General features: G+C 55.0%; 1 protein-coding gene across 1 annotated transcript; it reads right to left on the reverse strand.

Annotated features, from left to right (window-relative positions):
- Positions 1 to 11091: 11091 nt before the first annotated feature.
- Positions 11092 to 24413, reverse strand: AQP1 (aquaporin 1 (Colton blood group)). Its single transcript, XM_006201860.4, has 4 exons — positions 23945 to 24413; positions 14223 to 14387; positions 13860 to 13940; positions 11092 to 13168 (listed from the first exon to the last, which is right to left on the reverse strand). Exons 1-4 carry the CDS (start codon positions 24332 to 24334, stop codon positions 12989 to 12991), a joined length of 816 nt encoding a protein of 271 aa, XP_006201922.1. The 5' UTR covers positions 24335 to 24413; the 3' UTR covers positions 11092 to 12988.

The raw sequence follows: 24413 nt of genomic DNA on the forward strand, positions 1-24413 counted from the left end.
CCTGCCGCAGGTGACAATATGGATGAATCTCAGAAACTGGGGATGCAGGGAACATCGGAGAAAACTATCTACAATAGCTACCATTTTTATAAAGCTCAGAAAGGGGTGCATTAAAAATGGATTGATGAGGCACATGCATGGTAAAGACCTTTTTTTCAGCAAAGGAATAATAAACGCAAAATTCAGGATAGTAGGTACCTCTAAGGGGTGTTCTGGGAGCCCGGGAGGTGAATGTAGTTAGATGCAAATTACTGGGAATGATCTAGCTCTTGTGATTCGTGGTGGGCTCCTGAGTGTTTATGACATTATTAAACTTTCTAATTTACCTCTATAATAGGTAATACTTTTACAGCATTTACAATGTGCCAGGTCCTCTAATGAATACATTATATACACAAGCTTATATAAACCTCACAACAGAAACATGGGGTAGGTCCCCATTTTACAGATGAGGAAACTGGGGCACCAGTGATTTATTGGAGATCACACAGCTGATATGAGATCCCAGATTCTAATCCAAGCAGTCCGAGTCCAGAGCCTGTGGTCTAAGCCATTCTACCAAGCTACATATATTACTGTATCAGCATGGTTTTTTTTAATGTAATAAAAGATTAAAATGTACTGGGGGAGGTAGGAAAGGAGGCTGTCACTGTGTTCCATGAAAGATACAGATGTGCCCCACCTGCTCTCACCTTCCCCAGGTAAAATCCCTGCCTCCCTTCCCCTCCCCTCCACCTCTCTTCCCCTCCACCCGAGCCACTCTTCTCTGGGCATCGAGCCTTCATTCGCCCCACAGGGTGGCTGGTACAGTCAAGGCATCTGGGCTGAGTCTTGGACTCATAGAGGAAGCAACCCTGGTCTCCCTGCGAGGACCTAAGGGCTGAGCCAGAGTTCCCTACCCCCGGGGTGGGAGGAGTGGTGACTACAAGGAGGGGCTGGGTCTCCCCCAAGGCCTCCTCCTGGCTTCTCCTTGCACCTCTATCTTTAGCCCCCCATCCCCCGACCCAAACCAGCTCGACCCCACCCAGCTCCCTGATTTATAAACCATATGTCCCGGTGTCCCTGACTGTCCACACTGTTTGTCCAAAGCTTCAGCTGCTTCCCCTGATAACTCGAGGACCAGAGGCCCTGGGGAACTGGGAGGGGCTCGGGGCAAGCGGAGTTCAGGGATGCTCTGCTGTGCCCCTCCCCCTGCTCAGGAAACTTCAGGAGCTCCCCATGGACCTTGCAGGACCTGATGCATAGAACTTGCTCAAAAATTGGTAGCTGTCCTCATTTAAAATTTTAATTTCTATTGTTGCCCCTAGGAGCAACTCCAGACAGCTTGGCCAAGTCCCACAAAATCAACTGAGGGAATTTAGGCCCAGAGAAGGGAAGTGACTTGCCCTCACTCACACAGCAAGGCAGTTTGAAGTTCTCTCCTCCTCACCACACTACCCTTCTACCCTATCAGTGTGGAGAAATGGAAAGAACTTGGGCGCAGACCATGGCTCTGAATCCTAGCTCTGCCCTTTCTAGCTGTGCAACTTTGAATTGGTTGCCTAATTTCTCTGATTTATAGTTTCTTCATCTATAAAATGTAAGCATTGACTGTTTTGTTCAATACCCAGTACCCAGAACAACACTTGACACAGAACAGGAGCTCCATAAACGTTTCTCCAATGAATGAATGTGTGAATCCCTAACTCTCAGCTCATTTCTGTGTATCCAGCAAAGCAATACGCATGAAGTCCCTGCACAGTGCAAACACACAGCAGGGCATTGCAAACGGGGCTCCCCTTGCCCCTTTACTGATCACTCTGAGGGCGCCAGCCTCCCTTAAGACCCTAGCCCAGGATCCCCCATCTCCAAAGCCTGGGTGCGTCTTGAAATTCGTAGACCCAAGAGCCTGGAGCCTAAGGCGTCAGCTCAGAGCACCCTACGCCAGCCTCCTCCCCGGCAGCTCCTCCGGCCTGTGCTCCCCTCTTCTCTGCCTGCTCTGTGGCTCCTTCACGTGGTGCCTGGAAAAATAGCACAGCTGGTTTCCCTTGAGGTCCAGCCTGCAAGGCCCGTGTCCCCATCCTTTCCTCTTTTCTCTTTGGTTCGGCGAGGGCCTCCCTCACCCCTGTAACGGGCAAAGGTGCGCAGGTGGGCACGCTGAGAGGGCTGAGACCAGAGCAGGGAGCCAGGTGAGCCTGGCAACCATGCAAGGCACCACTGTGCTCAGGGCAGATCTGTGGGCTGTTAAGGCCTTTGCAGAGATGGGTTTGGGCGGCCCCATAGGGACAATGAAAGGCCAAGACGAGAAACGGCCTCAGTGGGAGGCAACCAAAGATGAGGGCCAGGGCGAGCTCGGGCAGCGGTCTGAGCTAGGACATACTGCTCGCTCTAGTCCCAGCTAGGATGGAGCTCGCAGGTGAATTTGGGAACGTCCTTCTCTCAGGCCTCAGTTTTCCTAGCTCTATAATGGGGCAGGGGGTGTAGGTGTCGGGGGTTTGGTCAACTCTCGATCTCCCCAGCCCTCTCAGCTTCCTAGCATCTTCGCTCCCGGTCCCCACGGTCCCCACATGTAGACACGGCTATCCCAGGACACCCAAGCTAACAGGCAGCTTCTACTCCCAGTCTGGCCTGACAAGGAGCCCCACTCACCCCCTTCCTGACTCCTTCCTCAATTCATTAGCCCCGGAACCTGCCTTGTAGAGCCCACAAAGATTAGCGGCCAACGGGAAGAGGATAGGGGCGATGGGGCGCCAAGCAGGGCTTTGGGAACTAGTCTCCCTGGGCACGCTAAGCCCTGGGAAGGGGCCTCTCTGGCTTCCCCATGAGTGGGGCTGGGGAGCGAGGATGGTGTTTGCACCCAAGGAAGCCTCAGTGTGTGCAGAACGAGGGCCAGGCCTGTGAGTGCTTCCCAGGCCGCCGCCTCCTCCCTCAGGCATGGGGGCTGGGGCTGGGCCCCCAGCACCAGCATCCAGGACAGAGATGGGTGGGGACGATGGTGTCAGAGACCAGCCTCCGTGAGAGTCTGCCATGACCCATCTTCTGTCCAGCACTGGGCTCTAGGAAAACTCAGCTGGGGGAGGGGCGCCCCGGGTCCCCCAGCACAGCAGAGACACAGGTGAATGGGGAGTTCAGGCAGCAGGTGCAGCCAGTTCCCTTGTTCAGGATGGTCGTGCACCTACCAGAGCTGGACAGCCCTAATCCTGGCTGTGGGCGATGTCAGGTCTCCCAAAGCATCCTGGAGCTTCCAAGGACAGACTCCAGGCCACTGTCCCTCTGTGTGTCCCCGACAGCAAGCGCAGAGCCCAGGGGGCCTCGGGACAGAGCTGCAGAGGTAGGTATGGGCTGGGGTGTGAATGCCAAGACCCCAAGGCCAGCTCATGTGGAGAGACCTCCAAGCGTGAGGTTTTGAAAGGCCTTTGAGCAAAACCCTAGACCTGAGAGGGGCTTCCTGGACTCTCAAATTCAGTCCCCATTGTACGGCTTTTCCGAGGCTCTGGATGAGACTTGGCTCAGCTTGGGCCCCCCCCAGCCTGCGCCACCTTTGCCCACAGCCCCAGGAGCTTGGCACGACACCAGCCCCAGCTGGTTCCAGCACAATGGAAGGCCAGTCAATGATTCATGGAGGCTTCTTTCCTGGAGGCCTTCACTGGGCGCACCAGGGACCTGTCACTGGCCCCCCTACAAGCTCCTGAGGACAGGGCAGGGTGGGGATTAATCAGTGATGAGCTCAGAGGAAGTCAGTGGGTTTTTGGGGGGGGTTAAGGAGGTAATTAGGTTTGTTTGTTTGTTTATTTGATAGAGGTAGTGAGGATTGAACCCAGGACCCCGTGCATGGTAAGCACACATTCTACCAGTGATCTATACCTTCCCCTCAAGAGTCAGTCTTAAAGAGGGGACTCTGAAAGCTGAGAGGCCCTCAGCCAACACTGACAATATGTGCTCTGTAGAAAACCAGTTCTCCAAAGCAGGAATATGAATTACTTCCAAAAGAGAGTTATGCGGACAGGTAAGTTTGATGAACACTGGCTTAAAAAATTGAGATTTTTATTGCAGGACTTGTCAGAGCCTCTACTATGATGAGTTCCCCGGAGGGTGATGTGGTTTTCAAAATTACTGCAGCATCTTCAAAAACCAGTCAACAGAGGTAAGTGGGGGCAGAGGTGGGGGGAGCTGGCCTTGGGGTCTTGGCATTCACACCCCAGCCCATACCCATCTCTGCAGATCAGTGGTAGAGTGTGTGCTTAGCATGCACGAGGTCGTGGGTTCAACCCCCAGTACCTCCAATAAACAAACAAACAAACTTAATCATCCCCCCAAAAAAACCCCAATAAAACAAGGAAATTTTTTTTTAATTTAAAAAAGTCAACAGCTCTAATTGCTGGGGCTCTCACTCTGCAAGGACCACAGAGGACAGGTGACCCACCTAAGCCCATTCACTCAGGTCTCACCTGGGCACACAGATGGCATTGCTGGTAAAATCCCCCTGGCTGCTAAATTCTGTTTCCGATCTAACTGTCCAGGATTTTCCCTCCAGAAAATCTCGAGAACAGCCCGAGATGGCTTCACGGGGAGAAGGAGGGAAACAGGCAGGGAGCTAGGAGCCCTCAGGGTTTTCTGGAACTGGAGCTTTGGTCCCCGTGGAGGCATTGCTCGGCCTGCTGTCTCTAGGCCCCACATTCCTGGAGGCAGATGCCACGGGTCCTCCCAGGCCGGGAGGTCAGTGCCACAGCAGCGGAAATTCTTGGAGTTCGTCTCGGGTGGAAGACGCCTCCGGCTCGTCAGTCACAATTCGGGCGCATCGGTGACTCCCAGAACTTCACGAACAGTTCAGCAGAGCCCTGCTCTCCCTGGAGCCCAGGAATTCTCTCACAGGGTGTGGAGCAGGATGGAAGCGGAGAGGAGGAGAGAGGGGGGAAAGGGAGGCAGGAGACAGGGAGATGGGGAAATTTCCGTGTGCCCGTCTTTGCTGCTGAGACCCAGGAATGGGGGTGAACGCACAGATCGCTGGAACGGGAAGTCGTGAATACTTGTTTCAGCATTGTAAGTGTGTTCTTGGCAGTTGGCAGGTGCCAGATGTCTTGTGGACATTGAGGGACCGTGTGCCCTCTGACCTCAGGAAAGGCTGCCTCCCAGACCAGCCTCGGTCAATGATTTGATGAAAACACGCAACCAGCTTCATCCTCACTACATCTTCTTAAACATGGAACTCACCTCCCAGTGCCTGACTCACAAGGAATGTCAGCTGAGGAAGCATGATGCTTGAAAATAGAGGTTGCCAGCATTTTCATCCAATGTATAATTTTTAATGTATTTCTCACTGAAAAAAATTCTCACTGACCAAAGAAATAAAAACACAACCCCCTCACGTGTAATCTGCCCAACCAAGAAGACTCGATTTGGTGACGGAGAGAGGGGGGCCTGGTCTCCGAAGACTCCCAGGAACTTGCTTTTCCCAGTGGGCAGATCGACACGGACTGCCTGGAACTCAGCAGATGCCTGACCACTCTGTGCTCGGAGGAACATGCCTTCCTCACATTCGAAACCTCAAGCTCGATTTAAAGGTTTCCTTGGAGTTCAAACAAATAACCAAAAAGTTGTGAGCTGGTCACGTCACCAAGTGGCAGGCAGTAACCTTCACAAGCCAGAAGATGCTGTAGGAGGCTCCATCATCACCCCAGACACCACTGATCCCTACTTTATGGGCCAGACATCACCCTTCCCACCCCCCCCCACACCCACCACAGTGGTGATCAAAATACATTAACACCTAGCGTGACACGGGAGCCCCCTCCGCCGTCAACGTTAAGCTTAGATCATTAAAATTAACTTTATTGGTTTTATGGTTTAGGTGTTTGCGTTTTCTATTTGGGTTCGTTAAAGGCATAAGTTATTTAAAATTAAGTTGCATTATGAAAAATATAAGCTAAGTTTAAAAAACTAAACTCACGTTAAATAAGGTGTCAAGGATATATTAGCCACTTTCAGAATGTTCAAGACTGCTGTCCACGGTGGGATCCCACCCTAGAGAACTTTTTCATCTTTATTATTTCTTTGGATGGGCTTCCTTTGGATTTGACTCATTGGTTGAATTCACTGAGTCTCTCTCTCTCACCCTCCCTGCATTCCTTTTTTTTTTTTTCCCCAAAGACAATACTTTTTTCCCTACAAGTGATAGTTCTATTGGCTTACGTAGTAGTTTGTTGAAAAGTGTAGGCCAGCTTCCCCTTAGTGAACACAGCCAGGCCGGCTCAACCGGACTCATATTCTCCATGAAGGGCAGGCTGGCTTCGGGCTTACTGAGCATACCACCTGGTGGTGACATCTCTTAGGAAACAGGACTTTGGGCAGAAGACATGTCTCCAGCATTTGACTGTGTGGCAGGGGTTGGTCCTAGGCGAGGCTGCCAGCTCTGGCAGAGCACTGGGTCTGTGTACCTACCCAAAGCTGAACCTGACTCTCCCATGAGTGAGAATCACCGTGAAGGTTCTTAAGAAAGATCAGAGGATGACTCCAAATATAGTATTGCAAGAGAAAGTTCTCCCTCTGGCACACACACACATACACACACAGTTTCTAATTTGTACCTTTCTGGATAGACACCTCTTTTACTCTTTCTCTCTCTCTCTATACGTATATACATATATGTATATATGTATATATAAATTGAATGCATTATTTTCCATCTAGAGGTGATAGACAAAATATATGAATTTATGTCCCATTTGGCAAGGGCACCATCCACCAGAACTATCCCACAAAGGTTGTGCTGCCTGGACAGGCCCCTGGAGGCCCCCTGCTGATGCAGGTTAACGCTTTAAGCGCTGTACTGTGGAGCAGTCCAGTGGAAGCTAGAGACTAGAGAAAGACCAGGGTAGCCTGAGACCAGACAGCTCTCGGCAGGCGGGGTGGAGCCAGGTGAGCGCAGGGAGGTACTCAAAGAGATCAAAGTAGATGGAGGTATTTTAATGTTTAGGAATCGGTAAGGTCATCCTAACCTGCATGGTTGAAGATCAGTGCTGCCCTCACCCCATTCCCCATCAAAACACTGGAAGAAAAAAAAAAGAAACAGAAAAATAAGCACAATCCTATAGACTGAGGATATGATTTATTGGTGAAGTACAGTCCTCTAAGCAAGACAAGCTCATTAAAATTTCTGGGCATCCTTCATCAGTGGCCTCTCTCCACACCAGGGCCTGAGGTGTTGGTGGGAACCGTCCCTTGAGGGCTGGGGATGATGGCCCTGTTGGTATGGCCCTCATCTGCCTTCCCTACCTCCAGAATTGCCCTTTTTGGGGCACCAAGGACAGTAAACATCACCACCTGTGGATCCTCGGTCCCCAAGAATGGCCCCTCCCTGGTCCCCAGCTCACAGCGAATTCCACTCATCGTCCTCATTGTATTCTAAACCTAAAGAAAACAAGGCGTCATGCCCAGCAGCTCGTCCATAAAACATTAATCACTATCCACCTCCTTGAGAGGCTCCTGACCAGCGAAGGTGTAACCTCCAAGAATGATGGAAAAATCCTAATGGGTCAGCACATGGCTGCGTCAGGCCATGGGTGGGGGCCCCTGGCACCAGGCCCTCCAGTGCTTTTCCAGACCAGCTCTTGGCTTTGGTTCCAAAGACACTGAGGACTAGCCTGGGAACCCCAAAAGGGAGAGAGCCCTCCCTTCTTCTATCAAATCCCCAAAAGGTACCAGGGTTCTTAAGGCCAAGTCGCAAATGGCTGCCCTAAGCCACCCACACCCTTTCATTCAGGCCCTCTTGGAGCCCCCTTGAGCTTTAGAGATGGACAGTGATGCTGGGACTCGGGCCAGAGTTATGGGCCACTAGCCCCTTTGAGGCCTCATAGCATCTCTGTCTGACCATTTGGCTGACCCCAATCCTGAGTAGCTTCAAAGATCAATTCTTCTTCCATAGACCTCTTAAGAGCCTGGAAAAAGGAATCCCCATGATCCTGGAGGAGAAGGAAATATCAAAAGAGAAATATGAAAAAACGGGAAATATGAGTCTATAAGGATCCCAGATTCCTGGATGTTTAGAATCCCAGGACTGACTGACCTGATGCATGAGGTCATATATATGTGTGGCTAAAAGGCAAGCTCAGGTTGATCTGAACATTCCTCACAGGGCTCTGGCCAATGTCCCCTGTAAAGGACTTCGGAAAAGCATGCGGTCTGGCCAGGGTTCCTAGACTTCAGAGCAGGTGAGGCAGTTATGGAACTGCAACATCTTGCTCTTGTGAGTTTAATGGAGGGACAAATATTCTAGGATTCAGTAACTGCTGGATTACATCCTGCTTCCTTCTGGGCCAAGTGCAGAGGGCACAGCTCTCCAAGCCAGCTGAGCCACCTCCACGTGCAAGTCTCTAATGGACCATGGGGGAGTCCAGTGGAGGAAGTGGCTTGGTTTCTGGTCTCAGCAGAGACCCAGCTGCAAGGGGGGGTGGTGGTGATAGGTGCCATCAAGGCATCTCATGTGTCTGGTTGCCTGAATGCTCAGCAGCAGGGGAGCCAAGTTTGAGTCGTGGAATCTTCCAGGAAATACACTCTCTCCATTAAATGTTGATGAGCCAAATAAAAGAGGGTTCTGGTTGTTCCAGAAGCTCCACTTTAGTTCCAGTTATTCTCCTCAAATCTCTCTTCTGTGCTGGGCTAGACAGAACATAAGCAGAGCAGAATCAGAGATGACCCTTGGGAGACAGAGTACCTGAAGCACTGAACCCACAGGCTGGAAGATGAGAGCGACTCTTGGATAGCCTGGCCTCAAAGTTTTTGGCCCCAGGCCTGAAGGGGTATCTGAGGCCTCTTTGTAGTGCATTATTATCCCTCGGGGTGCAGCATTGTCCTTCCTCTTCTCACAAACCCTGGTGGGAGAGAACAACCTCTGGAAGAGCAAGTTTATTAAATATTTTCCTCCCAGATAGAGGGGCATTCAGGCCTGGAGGACACTGAGGAGGCTGGTTTAGAGCCACTGCCAGGGGAGCAGTCTTGGACCAGGTGGTGCCAATATGTCTCAAGGAGACACCATGGCCAGCTGGCCCTGGAATGAATGGCACTTCTCCTGATGCTGGTGTCACTGGCCATTCTCTTCCCTTCCTCTTTCCTCTCAACACCCTGCAGGCAGAGAAAGCCTGGCTGTCTGGTTGGTCCAGAGCTAAACTTTGTGGTAGTCAGGGCAGAGAGGGTTGTGACAAAAGGGACCAGCACCATATAGTGGAAAGAGCCCAGTCTTTGAAGCCAGACAGAAAAGTTTCAAATCCCAATTTTGCCATCAACTCACTTGGGCAAATCACTTCATCTTCAGGGGCCTCCACATCCTCTATAGGTAGAGACAGTAACCTCCCCCTTCTCAGGGTGCTGTAAGATTAGAAAGGCTATATGTGAGGCCCCAGGGACACTCCTCACACACAGCAGGTCCTGAAGAAACACCAGTTTCCTGACCTCCTTTTCAAGCTATCTTGGCACTAGGATTCTAGAAGTTAAAACTAAATCATTAATAAGAAAATCTCTGCCCTGGAATGTCCAGAGGGTAGTGAAGAAAGAGCAGGGATTGGAAGGAAGATGGCGGGGTGGCCAGGGACCTTAGTGGGGACTGAGAGGGCTTCACACCAGGGAAGATTGGACAAGATAAAGAGACAAGCCAAGAAGGGCTGTGAGAAAGAGCCTCGGCACATCTGCACAGCCTGGCCAGCACCCTCCCACTCACAGCCGCCTGTCCTATAGCTTAGTGGTCAAGCACATGCTTAGCATGCATGAGGACCTGGGTTCAAAAATCTTTTTAAACCGTATACACATGGCAGCCTGCCCTCAGCCTAGGGGGACTGCAGAGACAGTTTGCATGGGCTGAAGGCCCATGTGCCACTCAGTGGCCCAGTGCACACTGGAACAAGAAAGCCCGCTCCGACAGCACTGATGGCTTTCACAGGCCAAGCCACCCTTGTATCACCGTCCGCAAAGCCCCCCTAGCCCGAGGGAGGCAGGAGCAGCACATCTCTTAGGAGCAGAGTTAGGGTGCAGGACCTCCCCAGTTACCGTTACCTGCTCAGTCCACACTCATGGCAACACCTGCCCATGTGGCCCAGCGAGTTATCCAGGTTGATGGTTCTCGGAGCCTCCCAGACTCTGAGCTTCCTAGTATTGGGCACTAGATTTCCCAGTATAGTCATCCCTGTTTTGAGAAACTAGCCCTAAGTGTGTGTGCATGTCAGGGGGAGTGTCAGGGGCCTGGATCCAAGTATCTGCTTGACAAAGATTTGCCCTGTGACAAGGGGAATGTCTTTGAGTATCCACTCCTCCCAGTCAAATGAAGAGAACCACCCCTGTTGTGCCCTCAACACTGGCCGTGGTTGGGAAGGGGTTTTGTGAGCTCCACAGGCCTGGATGGAATCTGACCAGCCCACACCAGCCTCAGGCTGGACATGGACACGTGGAAAGGCAGGAGCAGAGAGAGGGGTCCTTTCATAGCTTCCTGGAGGCAGAGGTCAGCCCACGCTGACCTCTCTTCTCCTCTGCCTTGGGCAGACCCTCCATGGGAAAATGCACATCCTCATTGAATGTGGCCTGGGAGTTCAGAGTGGAGGAGCCTTTAGGCCCCCAAGGCCTTGAGGGACTAAATGACTTCTCCCCTCTTAACTGCAGCAGGTTGTCCTTCCCAAGCCAGCTGAACCTCCCCTGTGCCTGGCATTAACCTCACTCTGACAGGAGAGTCTGTCTCCATCCCCACCCCCAGGGGCTGAGCTCCCCGGGCCCCAGTGCCCAACCTGGGTGCAGTTGGGTGAGAAATGTGAGAGGCAGGCCAGAGGCAGGGATGCCTGGGCCAATCCTGGTGTTCCCTGGGCCCTGCTCTGAAGGGTCAGAGGGCACTCACGGGCTGCCCTCCCCACCCCTGTCACATGCCAGAATCAAAACTGGCCCCACTAGGGGCAGGACCCTGTGTCCCTCAGATGGAGCTCTCGGTGGGGCTGTGCTGACCCTCTGAGACCAGGGACCCTGGCGGCAGGAGGGCAGGCAGTGGCTCCCCCTCGGCTGGGTCCCTAGTGGGCCTGATCTCTCACACCCAGAGAACCTTGTGGGAACCCGGTGCCAAAAGAAGCAAAACGAGAGCCTGCGTGACTATATTATTATTTATTTTCTGAATGTATAATGACATTCCAATTTCAAAGAGACATATGCGCAGAGCAGACAGATGCAAGGTCCTGGTATGCAGCAGCTGGAACAAGACAGGAAGTGGGTCTGCCCTCCTCTCCCTCCAGCACAACCCTCGCTCCTCCCGGGCCCTGACCATTGCCCAGGCAGAAATGCAGAAGCTGGGAATGAGAGGGGCCGGTCTCACGGTCCAGGAAGTAGCCAGAGACATGACACTGGCTGCTAGGCCTGGCCAAATCATTATCTAGCTGTGGGTCCTTAGGCTTCAGTTTCTTTATCTGTTAAATGGGCTAGAAGTCTTTTGCTAGGGATAGGGAAGAGAGTGTGTGGATGTCCCGATGGGCCTGGCCACGAAAGGCCTCCTGGTGGTCCTGCTGCTTCTAGACACCTGTGTATTGTGCGTCTCAGTTTTTGTCACCATCGTGGCTATGGAACATGGGGAGACCTGCTCTGGCCCTGGTGGAACTGAATGGACTGTGTGGATGGCTCCCCATCAAACAGACTGTGCTTTGAACTGCCCTTGGGCTGTCACCATAGCTACTTCATCAGGTCAAGACCAAACCTCCCCTCCAAATAAGTGAGGAGGGCAGGCTGCGGCCTGGGGAGCCTGCTTGGGTCTCCCTGCTGCCCCACACGCACCCATCAGGAGCTCGGGAACAAGGGGGACCTGTTCCTCCTCCCACTCTGGGACCAGCTCGGGGCTTGGAAACCCCCACTCAAGGATCCATCAGGGGCAACCCCCTCTGAGGGCTGATTCGAACCACGGTCATCTGTCCTCAGGCTTGATAACCTTCAGATGACCAAGTGCCCTTTAATAAACATACACTTGCATAATAGTGACCTGTGTCTGCACGGGCAAGAGAAAGTGAAGAACCAATTAATGATCAGGGTGATGCAGTGATGGGTGGAAAAGACCAACTACAACTCAGTGAAGGAACACGGGCATTCCTCCCTCGCCCTCTTAAGGGCCTTCATTTTGCAACAGCCAGCTCTGTCCAGTCCACTGGACACTGCACAGGGATCAGCCCTGCTCCCCCAGGGATGGAGACTTCGAGAGGCTGGATGGTCTGTTGCTTTTCACTTCGAAACACATATGCCTGTGTACACGTGTTTGCATGGACGTGCAGATACAGTGATACACTTGGCCAGTGGATGAAGCGGCGCTGGTCCAGACTACATCTTCGAGAACCTGCAGCATGTCTACACCCACAGAACCCTAGAGAGGGGTTCTCCCTGGCCCTGCTACTTTACAGACAGGATCACTGAGGCCCCAAGATAGGGATGTTCCCAAGGTTGTGTAGCACATCCCGGGGGGGGGGGGGAGGGGGCGGCCTGGAAGCAAGTCAGGTCTCAAGGATGAGGCTTGTCTGCCCCCTGCCCCCACCACTGCACTTGCTGGAATCTCCCCCTCGGAGCACCCTTGGGGTCAGGTGCACATTGCAAGACAGAGGGCCAGGCCCAAAGGCACGGAGCCATCACAGTGGAGCCCCAGGCACCTGCAGCAGGTGAGTTGGTGAGCAACTTCGGGTGAGGGGGAGCTTTCTGGCACATCTCCTGTCACACTCTGAGGGGACAACTTAGCAGGGTGGGTCCCTCTCTTTCACCTCCTCTGTGACTTCAAGGGAGTGGGTGATTGGTTACTCTTGGTCCCCAGGAAGCCCTGAGGCCGGGAAACAGAGAAAGAGAAAGAAGGTAATAGAAACAGCCCCAAATAAGGCTTGACCACGCAGGTGCTGCGGATCTTTGGGAAGTGACTTTGGCCAGCTTGTCAGAGTGTCTACAATATGGATTTCGCCCCTCCCCTCCCTCTGCCCGCCCCTGACCCCCGCGCCCTACGTGGATGCCTGGGCCGGGGGTCCCCCTATTTGGGCTTCATCTCCACCCTGGAGTTGATGTCATCAGCATCCAGGTCATACTCCTCCACGTGGCCGCTGGTCCACACCTTCACGCGGTCTGTGAAGTCACTGCTGCGCGGGGCCAGGATGAAGTCGTAGATGAGCACGGCCAGGGCTCCCCCAATAAACGGCCCCACCCAGAAAATCTAGGAACAGAGCAGGCGTGCTCAGAGGGCATCTGACAGGGCCTGCTTCCCCAGGGACCCCCGCCTCACCACCCCATTGCATGGCTTCTCTCCCACCTGTGCCTGGGACAGAGAAGGCAGCGCCCAACCCCAGCATCCCCATTGCAGTGCCTCCCACAACTGGCCCAAGCCAGTTGTAGTGGGCATCTCCTTGACTCTGTGTGGCTCAGCTCAGCGTGCCTGGGATGGTCAGACAGGCCCCTTCTCCAGGGTGGCCACCGCCCCACCCCTCCCCAGAAGTGAGAGGGCCCCAGAGACAGTCTGGGGTTGATAAAAAGGTGGCCTGGAACAGAAACATCAACAGTCCGAACAGCTAAATCCACTGGGCGCTTACTCTGTGCTCGCTCAGCTCACAGGTGGTGAAAGCCCTTTGTCCTGGGAGGAAGGCAGGCACTACCACACCCCTGCGTCACAGCTCAGGAAACCCAGGCACCAAGAGGTGCTGGGGTGACGTGGGGCAGGTCTGAGCTGGGAGGGGAGGCCTGGCCTACGCTGCCCGAGGGTGAGCCCCTGAGCCCCTTCATCTCAGGTCTCAGTTTCCCAGTTTCCTCCGCCCTGGCCATCTCCCAGAGCCTCTGTGATGGGAGAGGATGTGGCAGGGTGGGGGCGGGCCTCCCGCCCACCCCTACGGGGCAGCCCCGCAATCCCTTACCCAGTGGTCCTGGAAGTTGTGCGTGATCACCGCGGAGCCGAAGGACCGGGCAGGGTTAATACCGCACCCCGTGTAGTCGATCTGTGAGAGGGAAGGGTGGATGGGCAGAGGGCGGGGGAGAGACAAGAAACAGATGGAGAAGAAAGAGGGTGACATGGAGAGAGAGGAGAGAAGAAACAAGGTGACAATCAGACCCAGGAAGATGGCCAGGCAGTCCCTGTGCCTCCTTCTCCCAGGCAGCCGGTCCCCCCACCCCAAGGAATGACCCCTGCCAGGCCCACTCACTACCCTTGCCAGGACTCCCCAACAGCCCCTGCCTGGCTAAGCCCTCCCCACCCCTACCTGGGCAGAACCCCTACTCACCGCCAGCAGGTGTCCCAGGGCCACAGACAAGCCGATGGCAAGGGGCCCTGAGCCCGAGAGGTCGCGGCGCCTCCGGTCGGTGGTGGCCAGCACGCACAGCACCAGCTGCAGGGTGCCGATGATCTCGATGCCCAGGCCCTGCCCCGAGTTCACGCCAGGGGCCAGCTGTGGGGGGAGGGGCGGCGAGGCTCAGTGGGCGGGGCAGAGGGGACTGTGTCCCAGGGCCCGCAGGCCCAGGCACCACGGCGCAGACCCTCAGGGCACTCACAGCCCATGTCACATCAGCCCCTGGCTAGGCCCTGCCCAAGCACGTACACCTGGTAGTGGCCATCACGGCTTGTCCCCTCCCCACTCTTGTTAACGAAGCACCAGCTCAGCCCCTGGTACCTGCCCAGACCCGCCTGGTACCTCCCGAGAGGCCAGAGGCCTGGGGTGAGGTGGGGCTTCCATGTCCAGCTACATCCAAACCAGGGACCCTGGGGGTATCGAGGCCATAGTCAAAGGGGGAGCCCCAGACATGAGAGGAACTGATCAGGAACTGAGGGACAGTCATAGAAGAAGAGAAGCAAATGGGTGGAAGGGCCTAGCTGGAGACATTGCTTCTTATCCCAAAAGTCTAGAATATTCCATCCCCATCCCCTTGGGAGGGTCTTCCTCAATTAGCTAGCCCCAGCTCCCTGTGTCCCTCTCTCCCTTGAACCCCCAACTTCCATCTCCTTCCCTACCTCTGTCTGTCTCTCCCCTGATCCAGTGTCTCTCGCCCATTTCCTCTGGGCCCTGCCCTCCCTATCTGCCCCCTCCCTCTCCCTCCTGGCCAGGCCCCCACCCTCTCTCTGGCTGCACAGGCCCCGCCACCACTGTCTGGCTCCCGCTTGCTCCTGGGCCACTTTTAGAAACATGACTCATGGAAAAAGAAGGGAATGGGAGCTGGCATGAAGTCACCGGAGCCCTCCCCTGCAGCAGCACCAGGGAGACCCCTCCCCAGGGAGCCCCTGACCACTCCCTGACATGGGGGTCCCAGGCCAGATGGGCCCACATAGGGGAGCTGGGCCACGCTGGCAAAGGCCCACTCATGAAAATGCCTGAATGTGCCCACGTAGGCTGCCTTCACTGAGGCAGGGCTGATATGTCCAAATAAGACTGAACTTGAATTCTCATCTTGGGCGGGGGTGGGGTGGGGGTGGGGGGTGTCTCCAAGGCCGCAGGACATTTTGCAGAATCCTAGGTGGGAGGCATTCCTCCACCATCCAGAGGTTTTCTCAGCCCCACCCTGGGGCCATCTTATAAGAACAATTCTCTTCCCGCCTTTGTCTGCGGCCCTGGGTCACAGGGAAAGTGACTCACATCCCCTCCCATGTGTTGCAGCCCCAGCTCTGGGCCTTTGCTGGCCGACCCCAGGGCTGCAGCCCCTCAGCTCAGGCAGCCCTCTGGACAATACCCAGTTTTCTTCCCACTCCAGTGTGGGGCCATGGATGCAGGAACCCTGAGTTCAGGTCCTGACTCTCCTACTTGCTGGCACTGTGACCATGGTCTTTCTCCTTTCCTGGTCCTCAGTTTCTCTATCTGTAAAATAGGTCTAATTTTCCCTGCCCACTCTCTAGAGCAGCCAGAGGTTCTAAGGCCATGGGACTGTCTTGGGGCATTTGGAAAGGGCTGCAGAGGCAAGAGGGATCAGGATAGTTGCTGTGGCTTTGTTCCAGTTCTTTCTCATCTTATCCCCAGGATGGGGGGACAGGCAGAAGGGGAGGGGCTCTGCTGCACAGGAGTGTGGAGATGGGAGTGAGGCCACTCGGAGCCGGGATAGGCTCCTTGGAGGCAAAGCTGAGGATGCCAGGCTGCTGGTACCAATGCCCATCACACTCACACCTGCCTCTACCCTCCATCCTCAGGAAGTTCAGGGCTTCTCCTCCCCCTCTCTCCTTTGCTCTCCAGGGTGGCCTAATTGCTAGCTGGCAGGAGTCCTGAAACCAGCCCTTCCACACTGGTTAATGGAGCCATCGCTCTAAGTGGCTCCTGCCTCACACTCCCAGTCCCCATCACACCCTTCTCACAGATGTGGCCCAGGCAAGCTCACCTCCTCCACTGGTTCTTAACCAGATCTGAGCATCCCAGTCCCTGTTCTGTGCAAAGGCACCACTTTTCATGAAAAATGAGGAGAGCAGGGGGCCTGGTGCCATGCCCACCACTCTGAGTCCTCAGGAAGTGACCACCTGCCCTGGGAACTCTAAGATATACTCCTTCTGGGCTGTCCAGAGCCTTAAGAACTTGACTGCCCAGAACCACATGGGTTAGCAAACTTTCTCTCCCCAAACCCATTACCACCAACACCACCACCACCACCACCACCAGCAGGAAGCCTCCCCTGATTGCTTCAGTGTCTATGACCACCTCTCCTTCAACTGCCAAAGCACTTGAGTTACTTACATCTGAAAAAAAAATTGATAATTCAAAATTGGAAGGCATAATTAAAGGTCTGTTGGAACTTGATGTCCAGAAAAGAGCAAATAAAAATTCAGACCATATGTTCCTGTTTACAACCTATTAAATTGAAGCAATTGCTTAAGTAGAGCTGATTCTAGTTACAGTCACTTCTTACTGAAAACAAACAAAAAAAATTGTACCCCCAGGTAGTTTTGCCCAGTGCAGGTCTTACATTTCACTGATGAAGGCTAAAAAAACCTTAATGATCAATTTTCTCAACACAAGTATAAACAATAGAAAAATCCACATATATGATCTAAATCATCAGAAAGATACAAACCCCATTTTTGTATCAAACCTGTTGAAGCCCACCCTCAAGGCCCATCAGCTTCAGGCAGATTTCTCACGTCTCAGATTTCTCACTGGCTAGAATTAACTTCCGCTGCCACTCCACCAGGCCCTCACTGAACTGCCTGCAGCTCTTGCATGGAAGTCACCTTCCTGCCTCCTGTGTGGATGCTTCAGACCTCTGGCCTGGGAGCTCAGTGAGGACAGAATGTGGAGACCTTCTCATCTCCCTGCCTAGACCTCCGAGGGGACCCTCACTGTGTGGTGACAGAAGTGGCCGATGATGCTAATTTTCTAGCACTTCCACCTGGCTTCAAGGAGGCTCTCTGGACCCAGGGCTGGTTCATTTGCTTCTAGCTGGGAGACCACAGGCCAGTCACTGGTCTCTGTGAGCCTTGTAGGGCAGCCTGTGCAAGGCTCTGTGAGATGACAGATTAGAGGCCCAAGGCCCAGGAAGGAGACAGCAAGGCCATGAGCCCTGCTCTGGGGTGTGTGCCATCATACTCACAGGCCAAGGCGCTGGCTACCTACAGGCCTGGCCACGGGTCCTAACTGTTGCCAGATTGGACTGAGGAGCTGGCAGAAGATGCTGTGCAGCTGCCAGCATGTCCCAGGCACCAGGGTGGCACAGGACTGACCTCTCCAGGCCATGGGCCTCCAACCACCCTCCCCTCTCTGCTGCCCAAGGGCAGGTTGACCAACATAGCTTCCAAGGCCCAGGGCCCCAACTTAGCCTGGGCACCCTGGGGTCCCACCCTTGGGAAGCAGCAGGCCCGAGAGCTGTCTGCAGCTCTGATGATCCACTCTCAAAGTACAGGGGAGAGAAGACATCGAGGCCGGCCCCACCCACTCACTGCCTCCCAAGGAAGGGGACTTCAGTGAGCCCCCCGTGTCACCCTCCATGAGTGTTCACGTGTGCACGTGCCTCTGGGGATCCACAGCTTTGTGTTCCTCTGTGTGTCTCTGTAGATCGGTATCTGCAGTATCTTTGGGTGACCATGTGTGTCCAGGTGTGACTCTTTCTTTTTCTTTTTCATTAGACATTAAGAAGTTTATTAGACAACAATCAAATGAAAAGTCTGTCCAAGAGGTTTAAGTTCTCAACCTGTATGCAGTAAATAACATAGCCTAAAAATAAATGACACAAAAGTTGACAGAATTACAAAGAGAAAATGATCAATCTACTACCAGAACGAAAGGGTTTAAACAACCCTCTCTTAGAAGCTGATGGAACGAGCAGTCAAAAAAGAAAAGTTGCACAAACAGGGAGGATTTGAAACACACAATTAACAAGTTTGACTTAAGGAAAATCGGTAGGCCCTGCACCTCCAAATTTGAGGATATCCCCTCTTTTTCAGCCCCTATGGGGCATTCAGACAAACTAGTCATGTATTGGCCAGATGTATCTCAGCTCTCTCTGAGGACCCCTGTCACACAGGGTGCCGTCTCTTACGGAGGTACGCTCTGTGTATGTTGGGAGTGGGGGTCTCTGCATGGCCCTCGATGTCTGTGTTGTGTGTCTTATGGCATTTCTGAGTGTGTCACCCTGTCCCTGTGTGTTGCACTCCCACACACAGCCACCACTACTAGCTGGGGAGCAGGGAGGAGAAGGGAAGGTGGCCCCCGTGAGTAAGAGAGAAGCAGGTCTCAAAGGGCCCTTTATTTGCTCCCAGAAGCCTTTCCATCTCCCTGACAAGAAACAACACACAAAGCAATGGCTTCCTCCTTCCCTCCCTCCTTCTTTTCCTTACTCCAGGGCAGCCCCGCCCTCCTCCCAGGGGAATGAAAAGGGTCCATTGAGAAGCCCCCACGCCACCCTCCTAGGGTCCCAGAGCCTGAGAGGGACCACCCAGCTTTGAAAACGTGCTTCATGTGTGTGTGTCTGTGTGCTGTGTACCACTGTATGTGTGAGAGTGTGTGAGTGTGTGTGTGTGTGCGTGTGTGTACACGTGCTGGTGCAGCAAGAGTGCAAACACTTTGGAGCAGCAGAGACAATCAAGAGCTCGGAGGCAGGAGGCTAGGGGAGTGGTCCTGCCCCGCCACAATCTGCTGGAGAGCCTCAGCACGTCTCCACACCTCTTTGGGCCCTGGTTTCCCTATCAGTGAAATAGAGGCCTCAGCCCAGATTCTAGTCCCAGACCATCTCCAGATTCCTCCCTGCCTAACCTGGGACTCCTGCCCCCAAGATCCACATTAACCGCCCTGCCAGGACCCTAAGTGCAGGATTCCCACACGGCCATCTGAACCGCTGGTCTCAGCACGGCACAGAGCCTGTTACAGGACCTCCCGCCCACCTGTAACTGCCAGGTGCCCCAGAGCAGCCGGCTGCCGGACAGATCCTACTTGCACACCCTTGATAATAGGCAGCTTATTGACTCCGAGGCAGCCCCTCTCCAATTAAAAAAAAAAAGTTCCTTTTTACACCGAGCAGACACCTGCCTCTCCGGGTGTCCTGACAGTGGCGTTTCAGCACTGAAAGAAGTGTTAAAGGGAATGCACATTTTCCAGCCTTTTCTTTGGTTTGGTTTGAGGTTTTCAGCCTCAGGATGTGCTCGCCCCCTGGACTGTGGCTCCCTGGTTGAATGAAGACAGCCCTTCACCTGTCCCCCTGGGCACCACTATGGGGAAAGAGCCCCTGGGGACCCTGGGGAGAGGCCCTGGCTGAGGGGACCATGACACTTTCCTGTCCTCACCTGCAGGTGTGCGGGCTCAGCCTACATCCATTCAGGAGACGTCAGACTCACGGGTGCTTCCAGAGGGCAGAGACTGCGGCCCCTACGGAGGCTCTCCCGGCAAGAAGGCTCCCTGTACCCCAGGAAAGCTTGCCCAAGACAGTCCCCAAGGAGGGGCAGGGGGCTTGTTTGACCTGCCTGGGGTAAGGTTAATGGAACACCTGCTGCGCGGGGCTCTAGGGAAAGAGGGGAGCACTGGGAGTCCTGTGCTCGGGTTGGGGGAGACTGCATGGGACTGGCCTGCAGTGAGCGAACGGCTCAACATGTGAGGGGAGGCTGTGACCTGGGGTGAGGGGTCGAGGCGAGTCCCCTCAGACTGAGGGACCCCAGTGGGCCATGTCCCTTCCCAGAGCATTGCTCCTTCAGATGAAGAAGGCTCCCAGGGTGAACGCTGGGGAGGGCCAGGTGCTAGGGTGGGCAATGTGGGGCTGGCAGGGCCGCTCTGAGGCCTCTAATGGGGGAAACAGCCTCAGAATTTTCCGTGGTAAGGGAAGTCTTCACCGCAAAGCTCCTGCCTCTCTCTGAGCCCTCCCCCTCATCTGGTTCTGGCTGGAAACAGTAATTATATGTCCCATCTGTGGCACCACCACCCAGCACCCAGCCCCCTTCCTGGGCAAAGCTGTTGGAAAACTCTGCCTTCCCTTTCCCCAGCCCACCCCCAGCTCCGGGGGGAGGTGGAGAGCCCTCAACCCTGGAGGAACTGGCCTCACCAGGAAGCAGGAGTTAGGGAACGAGCAGGGGCGCTTCTGCACTGTGGTTGGGGAAACCAAGGTCCGGGAAACTGAGGAAGTGGAAAGACTGGGGCTAAAGTCAGGCCCCGGATGAAGCAGGTAGCAGCAGTCCCCAGGGTCAGGCCCAGAATCAACGGGGCTGAGAAGAGACCCCCACATAAGGGGGGTGTGCACTCTGCCTGAGCCCTCTAAGGGGCTGACATCACAGGGTCTGAAACAGCCTGGCACCCAGTCCCTTCTAGGATGCAGGCAGGCACTGGCCTGAGCCCTCGCCACTCTCCAGAACCCCAACCTCCCACCACGACCGCCAGTCAGCCGCACCCCACAACTCCCAGGCCACACCCTCATCTGCCTGGAAGCCCGTTCCCTCCCTGGGGTCTCCATACTCAGGCTCTTGTGGCACCTTCTCAACGAAGCCTTCCTGGCCCTCATCACAGCTCACAATCAGGAGTTCCCTGGCTTCCCTGACGCCCCTTATCACACCTGCCTCCTATCCCTTATCATGGACAGCTGTGCATGAGGCTTATCACACACGGAACCATGGGCTTCCCAGGGCAGGAAACCAGCCGATTCAGCCCCGCATTCAGCCTGCAGCAGTGACAGCCATATTTACAGGCAACGTAGTTGAGCGAGCCAGAGAGGGGAAGAGTGAAACCAGCCAGCGAATGGTCAGGATTCCCAGGTTCACGAGCATCTTCCACTTCCAGGAGCCCAGCCACACCTTGCTATGTCCCCATTCCACAGATGGGACCTAAGGCTACACAAGAGGTTCCTTGCATGAAGTCACACAGGGTATTAGCAGCTGAGCTAGGGCGTGGGCAGACCCGCACCAACTCCTGCCTCTGAATCTCTCACTCTAGGAATAAAATTAGAGTTTGGCTCTTAGAACCAGCCAGGATCCTGCAGGCAAGACAGAGGCCCATGGTCCCTCCGGGGCATATCCCAAGCCCTGACTCAGTGAGGAGAAAGTTGTCCCCACCATGTTCCCGGGGGACACCCCCTGACTCACCCCAACCACTTCCTGCCACTTCTTTCCCTATTTTTCTTGGAAATCTCCATGCCAACGACTGGCCCCACCCAGGTTTGGACCAGGGTGGGGCCCAGGACTCAAGGGGCTGCACACGGGAGCCTCCCCCAGAGCCGGGAGGAAAGAGTGTGTCACCTGCTGCGTACACTGATTTCTGTCCCTCGTGTGGCATTAAGGCCACCACCCAGGTCCCTTCAGATCCCAGGTCCAGTGTCTGCCGGGAGCCCTTGGGGGCGAGGGTTTTTCTCTGTTCTTCAGCCCAGGACTTGTGCTTCTAGGACCCCAAACTTCCGTGGTGTGGACAGGGCACTCCCTGGGCCCCCACCGCAGCACTCAGTGCCCTTATGTTCAGCATGGTCCCTCCTGGGCTCCTCTTAGCCAGATCCTCCTGGGACGAATGATAAACTCAAGTCCACAGAGTGTACTTGCTGGCAGTCCGGGTGTGGCCGAGAGATACCACGGGATCTAGGTCCCCTCTTGGAGCCTCAGGCTTCGCAGCTCCAAGGACCTTCAACAAGTTCGCAGCAGAACTGACTTGAACTCAGCTTGCCTGCTTCCCCAGCCAGGGCTGGGCCCCCACCAGGCCGCCCCTTTTCCTCCCCTGACTGCAACTCACCCAGCTTGGGTACTGGGGTGACTGAAAAATGGAGGCCAGAGAGGGGAAGGAACACTGAAACAGAATGTGGCCAGATCAAGATAGCACAGAGGTGCCCACCCTCCACATCTGCCTGGGGTGCCCATGTTGGAGGGCAAGTCCACCAGCGGATGCCTGTCCTGCCTGTCCCTTGAGAGGGAGGGTCAAGAGGGGGCCAGAAGCCCTGGGCAGAGCCAGCCCCTCCCCTAGAAGGATCCTGGCCCTGTGGTGGGCAATCCCTGAGGCCACTGGTTCTGCCGCCACCAGAGAGACTGAGGCCTGGAGGGACCCGGCCTGTCGGAGCTCTGTCCCTTGTACCCACCATGACCACATCATTCCTGACTAAAGTCTAAACTCCAGCCCTCAGGGCTAATCTTCAATCTTGAGCTGGGTGAGGTGTCACTGTGACATAAGAGGTGCTAATCCCTTCATGGCAAGGTCGTGCCAGCTGCCCTCTGCACCAGACCTTACAAGCTGTAGCCCCAGAAGCTGAACTTTGGCTGAGAAGCAAGAGGACATCGCTTCTCTAATCACCCACTGCTGTCTCTGTTGGGCAGTTGGCTGGCTCCCTTAGTGTCCCCACACCTGTCCCCCCTGCCCAGGCCCTCCCAGGGTAGACCTGGTCTGATCCTCTATTCTTTGCCTCTCTTCCTTTCTCTGAAAACGCCACCCACCGGCACCACCACACCCCCTGGGTGCTCTGAGACACCCTCCAGGCCTCACTCAGCCTCTTAGGCCAAATTTCCCCCTGCTGTGGCCCAAGCCAGGTCTGAGTTTGCACTTGGCTGAGGGTCTGGAAAAGCCCAGGTCTGCGACAGCAGGCAACCCTGCCGACAGCCAATTAGCTGTGCTAAGCAGCCCAGGAGGAATTCTCTTCCGCCGCTGCCACCCAGTCGCCCACATCTGCTTATCATGAGTGCCCCCACGCGGGGCCCCATTCAAGCCAGGAGCAGTGGGCACACACAGGTACACGCTCACCCCACACATGCTTGCACGGCAGCACTAACAAGCTCACAGACACACTTCCAGAAATAGACACACACAGGAGTGCCCAGCTTCCACAGGCTCGGAGACCCATGCCGGCATCCACATGCACACAGCTGCTCACACACACAAACACACGCGCCACACCTCTCAGTTAGCCACGGAGAGTGGAGCCCAGACAGGCGGTGAGATGTCCCTGCCTGGCGCCCTCCACTGCTGTAATCCAGGAAAACCACCTGCAGAGTGTCCAGAAAGTGTTTTCACCCCCATCTTTGTCCCATTCCCGGGAGCAGAAGAGCAAGAGGAACTTTTTCCCTTGAAGGCAGTTTGTTTGGGGACCTGTATGAATGTGGGGCTGCCTGGAGACCTGAGTGGTCCCCCAGGAGCATCCGGCTCACTCAGTCCCAGATTGGCTGCAGGTACACCGGGCATGTGGAGCAAGGGGGCTGGGGACAGTGGGCAGAGGTCCCCCAGGGTCCGGGCTGCAGGGGGAAGGTGCTGCTGCATGGGCAGGGCTGAGGGGGCCAAGAAATCACAGCTGAGGGGTGAGGAACTGCTGGCCCAACTGCAAGCTGCCTCCAGGGCTTATTTCCCACAATAGAGGCCCGCAGGGGACATTGGCAAGACCATTATGCTCTGGGTCTCAGCTTCCCACAGTGCCTGGCAGAAAACAGGTTCTGGACTGCAGGCATAGCTGAGCTCCAGTCCCAGCTCTGCATGACCTCCAGCAACCTCTTGTCCTGTCTGTTCCTCAGTGTCCCTGTCTGCACAGTGGGTGGAGGATGAGACCAGTAACATCTCAACACCGTTCTAGAGGCCCCACCGCCCAAGGTCACCCCACTCACCGCATTGAGGCCAAGCGAGTTGCTGGGCAGGGAGGAGGTGATGCCCGAAAGGATGGCAGTGGCGACGATGGCCCCCACACACTGGGCAATGATGTACATGATCGCCCGGAAGACACTGATCTGGCAGCTGAGCAGGAGCCCCAGTGTGACCGCTGGGTTGAGGTGGGCGCCGCTGATGTGGCCCACGCTCTGGGCCAGTGTGGCGATGCTCAGCCCAAAGGCCAGTGACACCTTCACGTTATCCTGGACCGCACCTGCCGTCTGGTTGTTCTTCACCGGGTACTGGAAGCCCAGGGCAGTGCCAATGCTGATGAAGATGAAGAGGATCATGGCCAGGAACTCGGCCACCACCGCCCTCCAGAAGATTTTCTTCTTGAACTCGCTGGCCATGCTGGCAGGGGGCTTGGCTTGAGACCGCTGCCTGGTGTTTGCCTCCCTCCGAGAGCTGAGCCACAGCCTGGGCTGGGCC

Source organism: Vicugna pacos, chromosome 7 (genome assembly GCF_048564905.1).
Source record: "Vicugna pacos chromosome 7, VicPac4, whole genome shotgun sequence".
Classification (NCBI taxonomy): Eukaryota; Metazoa; Chordata; class Mammalia; order Artiodactyla; family Camelidae; genus Vicugna; species Vicugna pacos.

Bases quoted from the DNA above. Each gene is read 5' to 3' on its own strand.
- AQP1 (XM_006201860.4), bottom strand. From the start codon at position 24,334: ATGGCCAGCGAGTTCAAGAAGAAAATCTTCTGGAGGGCGGTGGTGGCC. The intron at 14,388-23,944 runs GTGAGTGGGGTG...CTCCCCCCACAG, and splicing joins ACTCGCTTGGCCTCAATGCG to CTGGCCCCTGGCGTGAACTC. The intron at 13,941-14,222 runs GTGAGTAGGGGT...TCCCTCTCACAG, and splicing joins CCCTGGGACACCTGCTGGCG to ATCGACTACACGGGGTGCGG.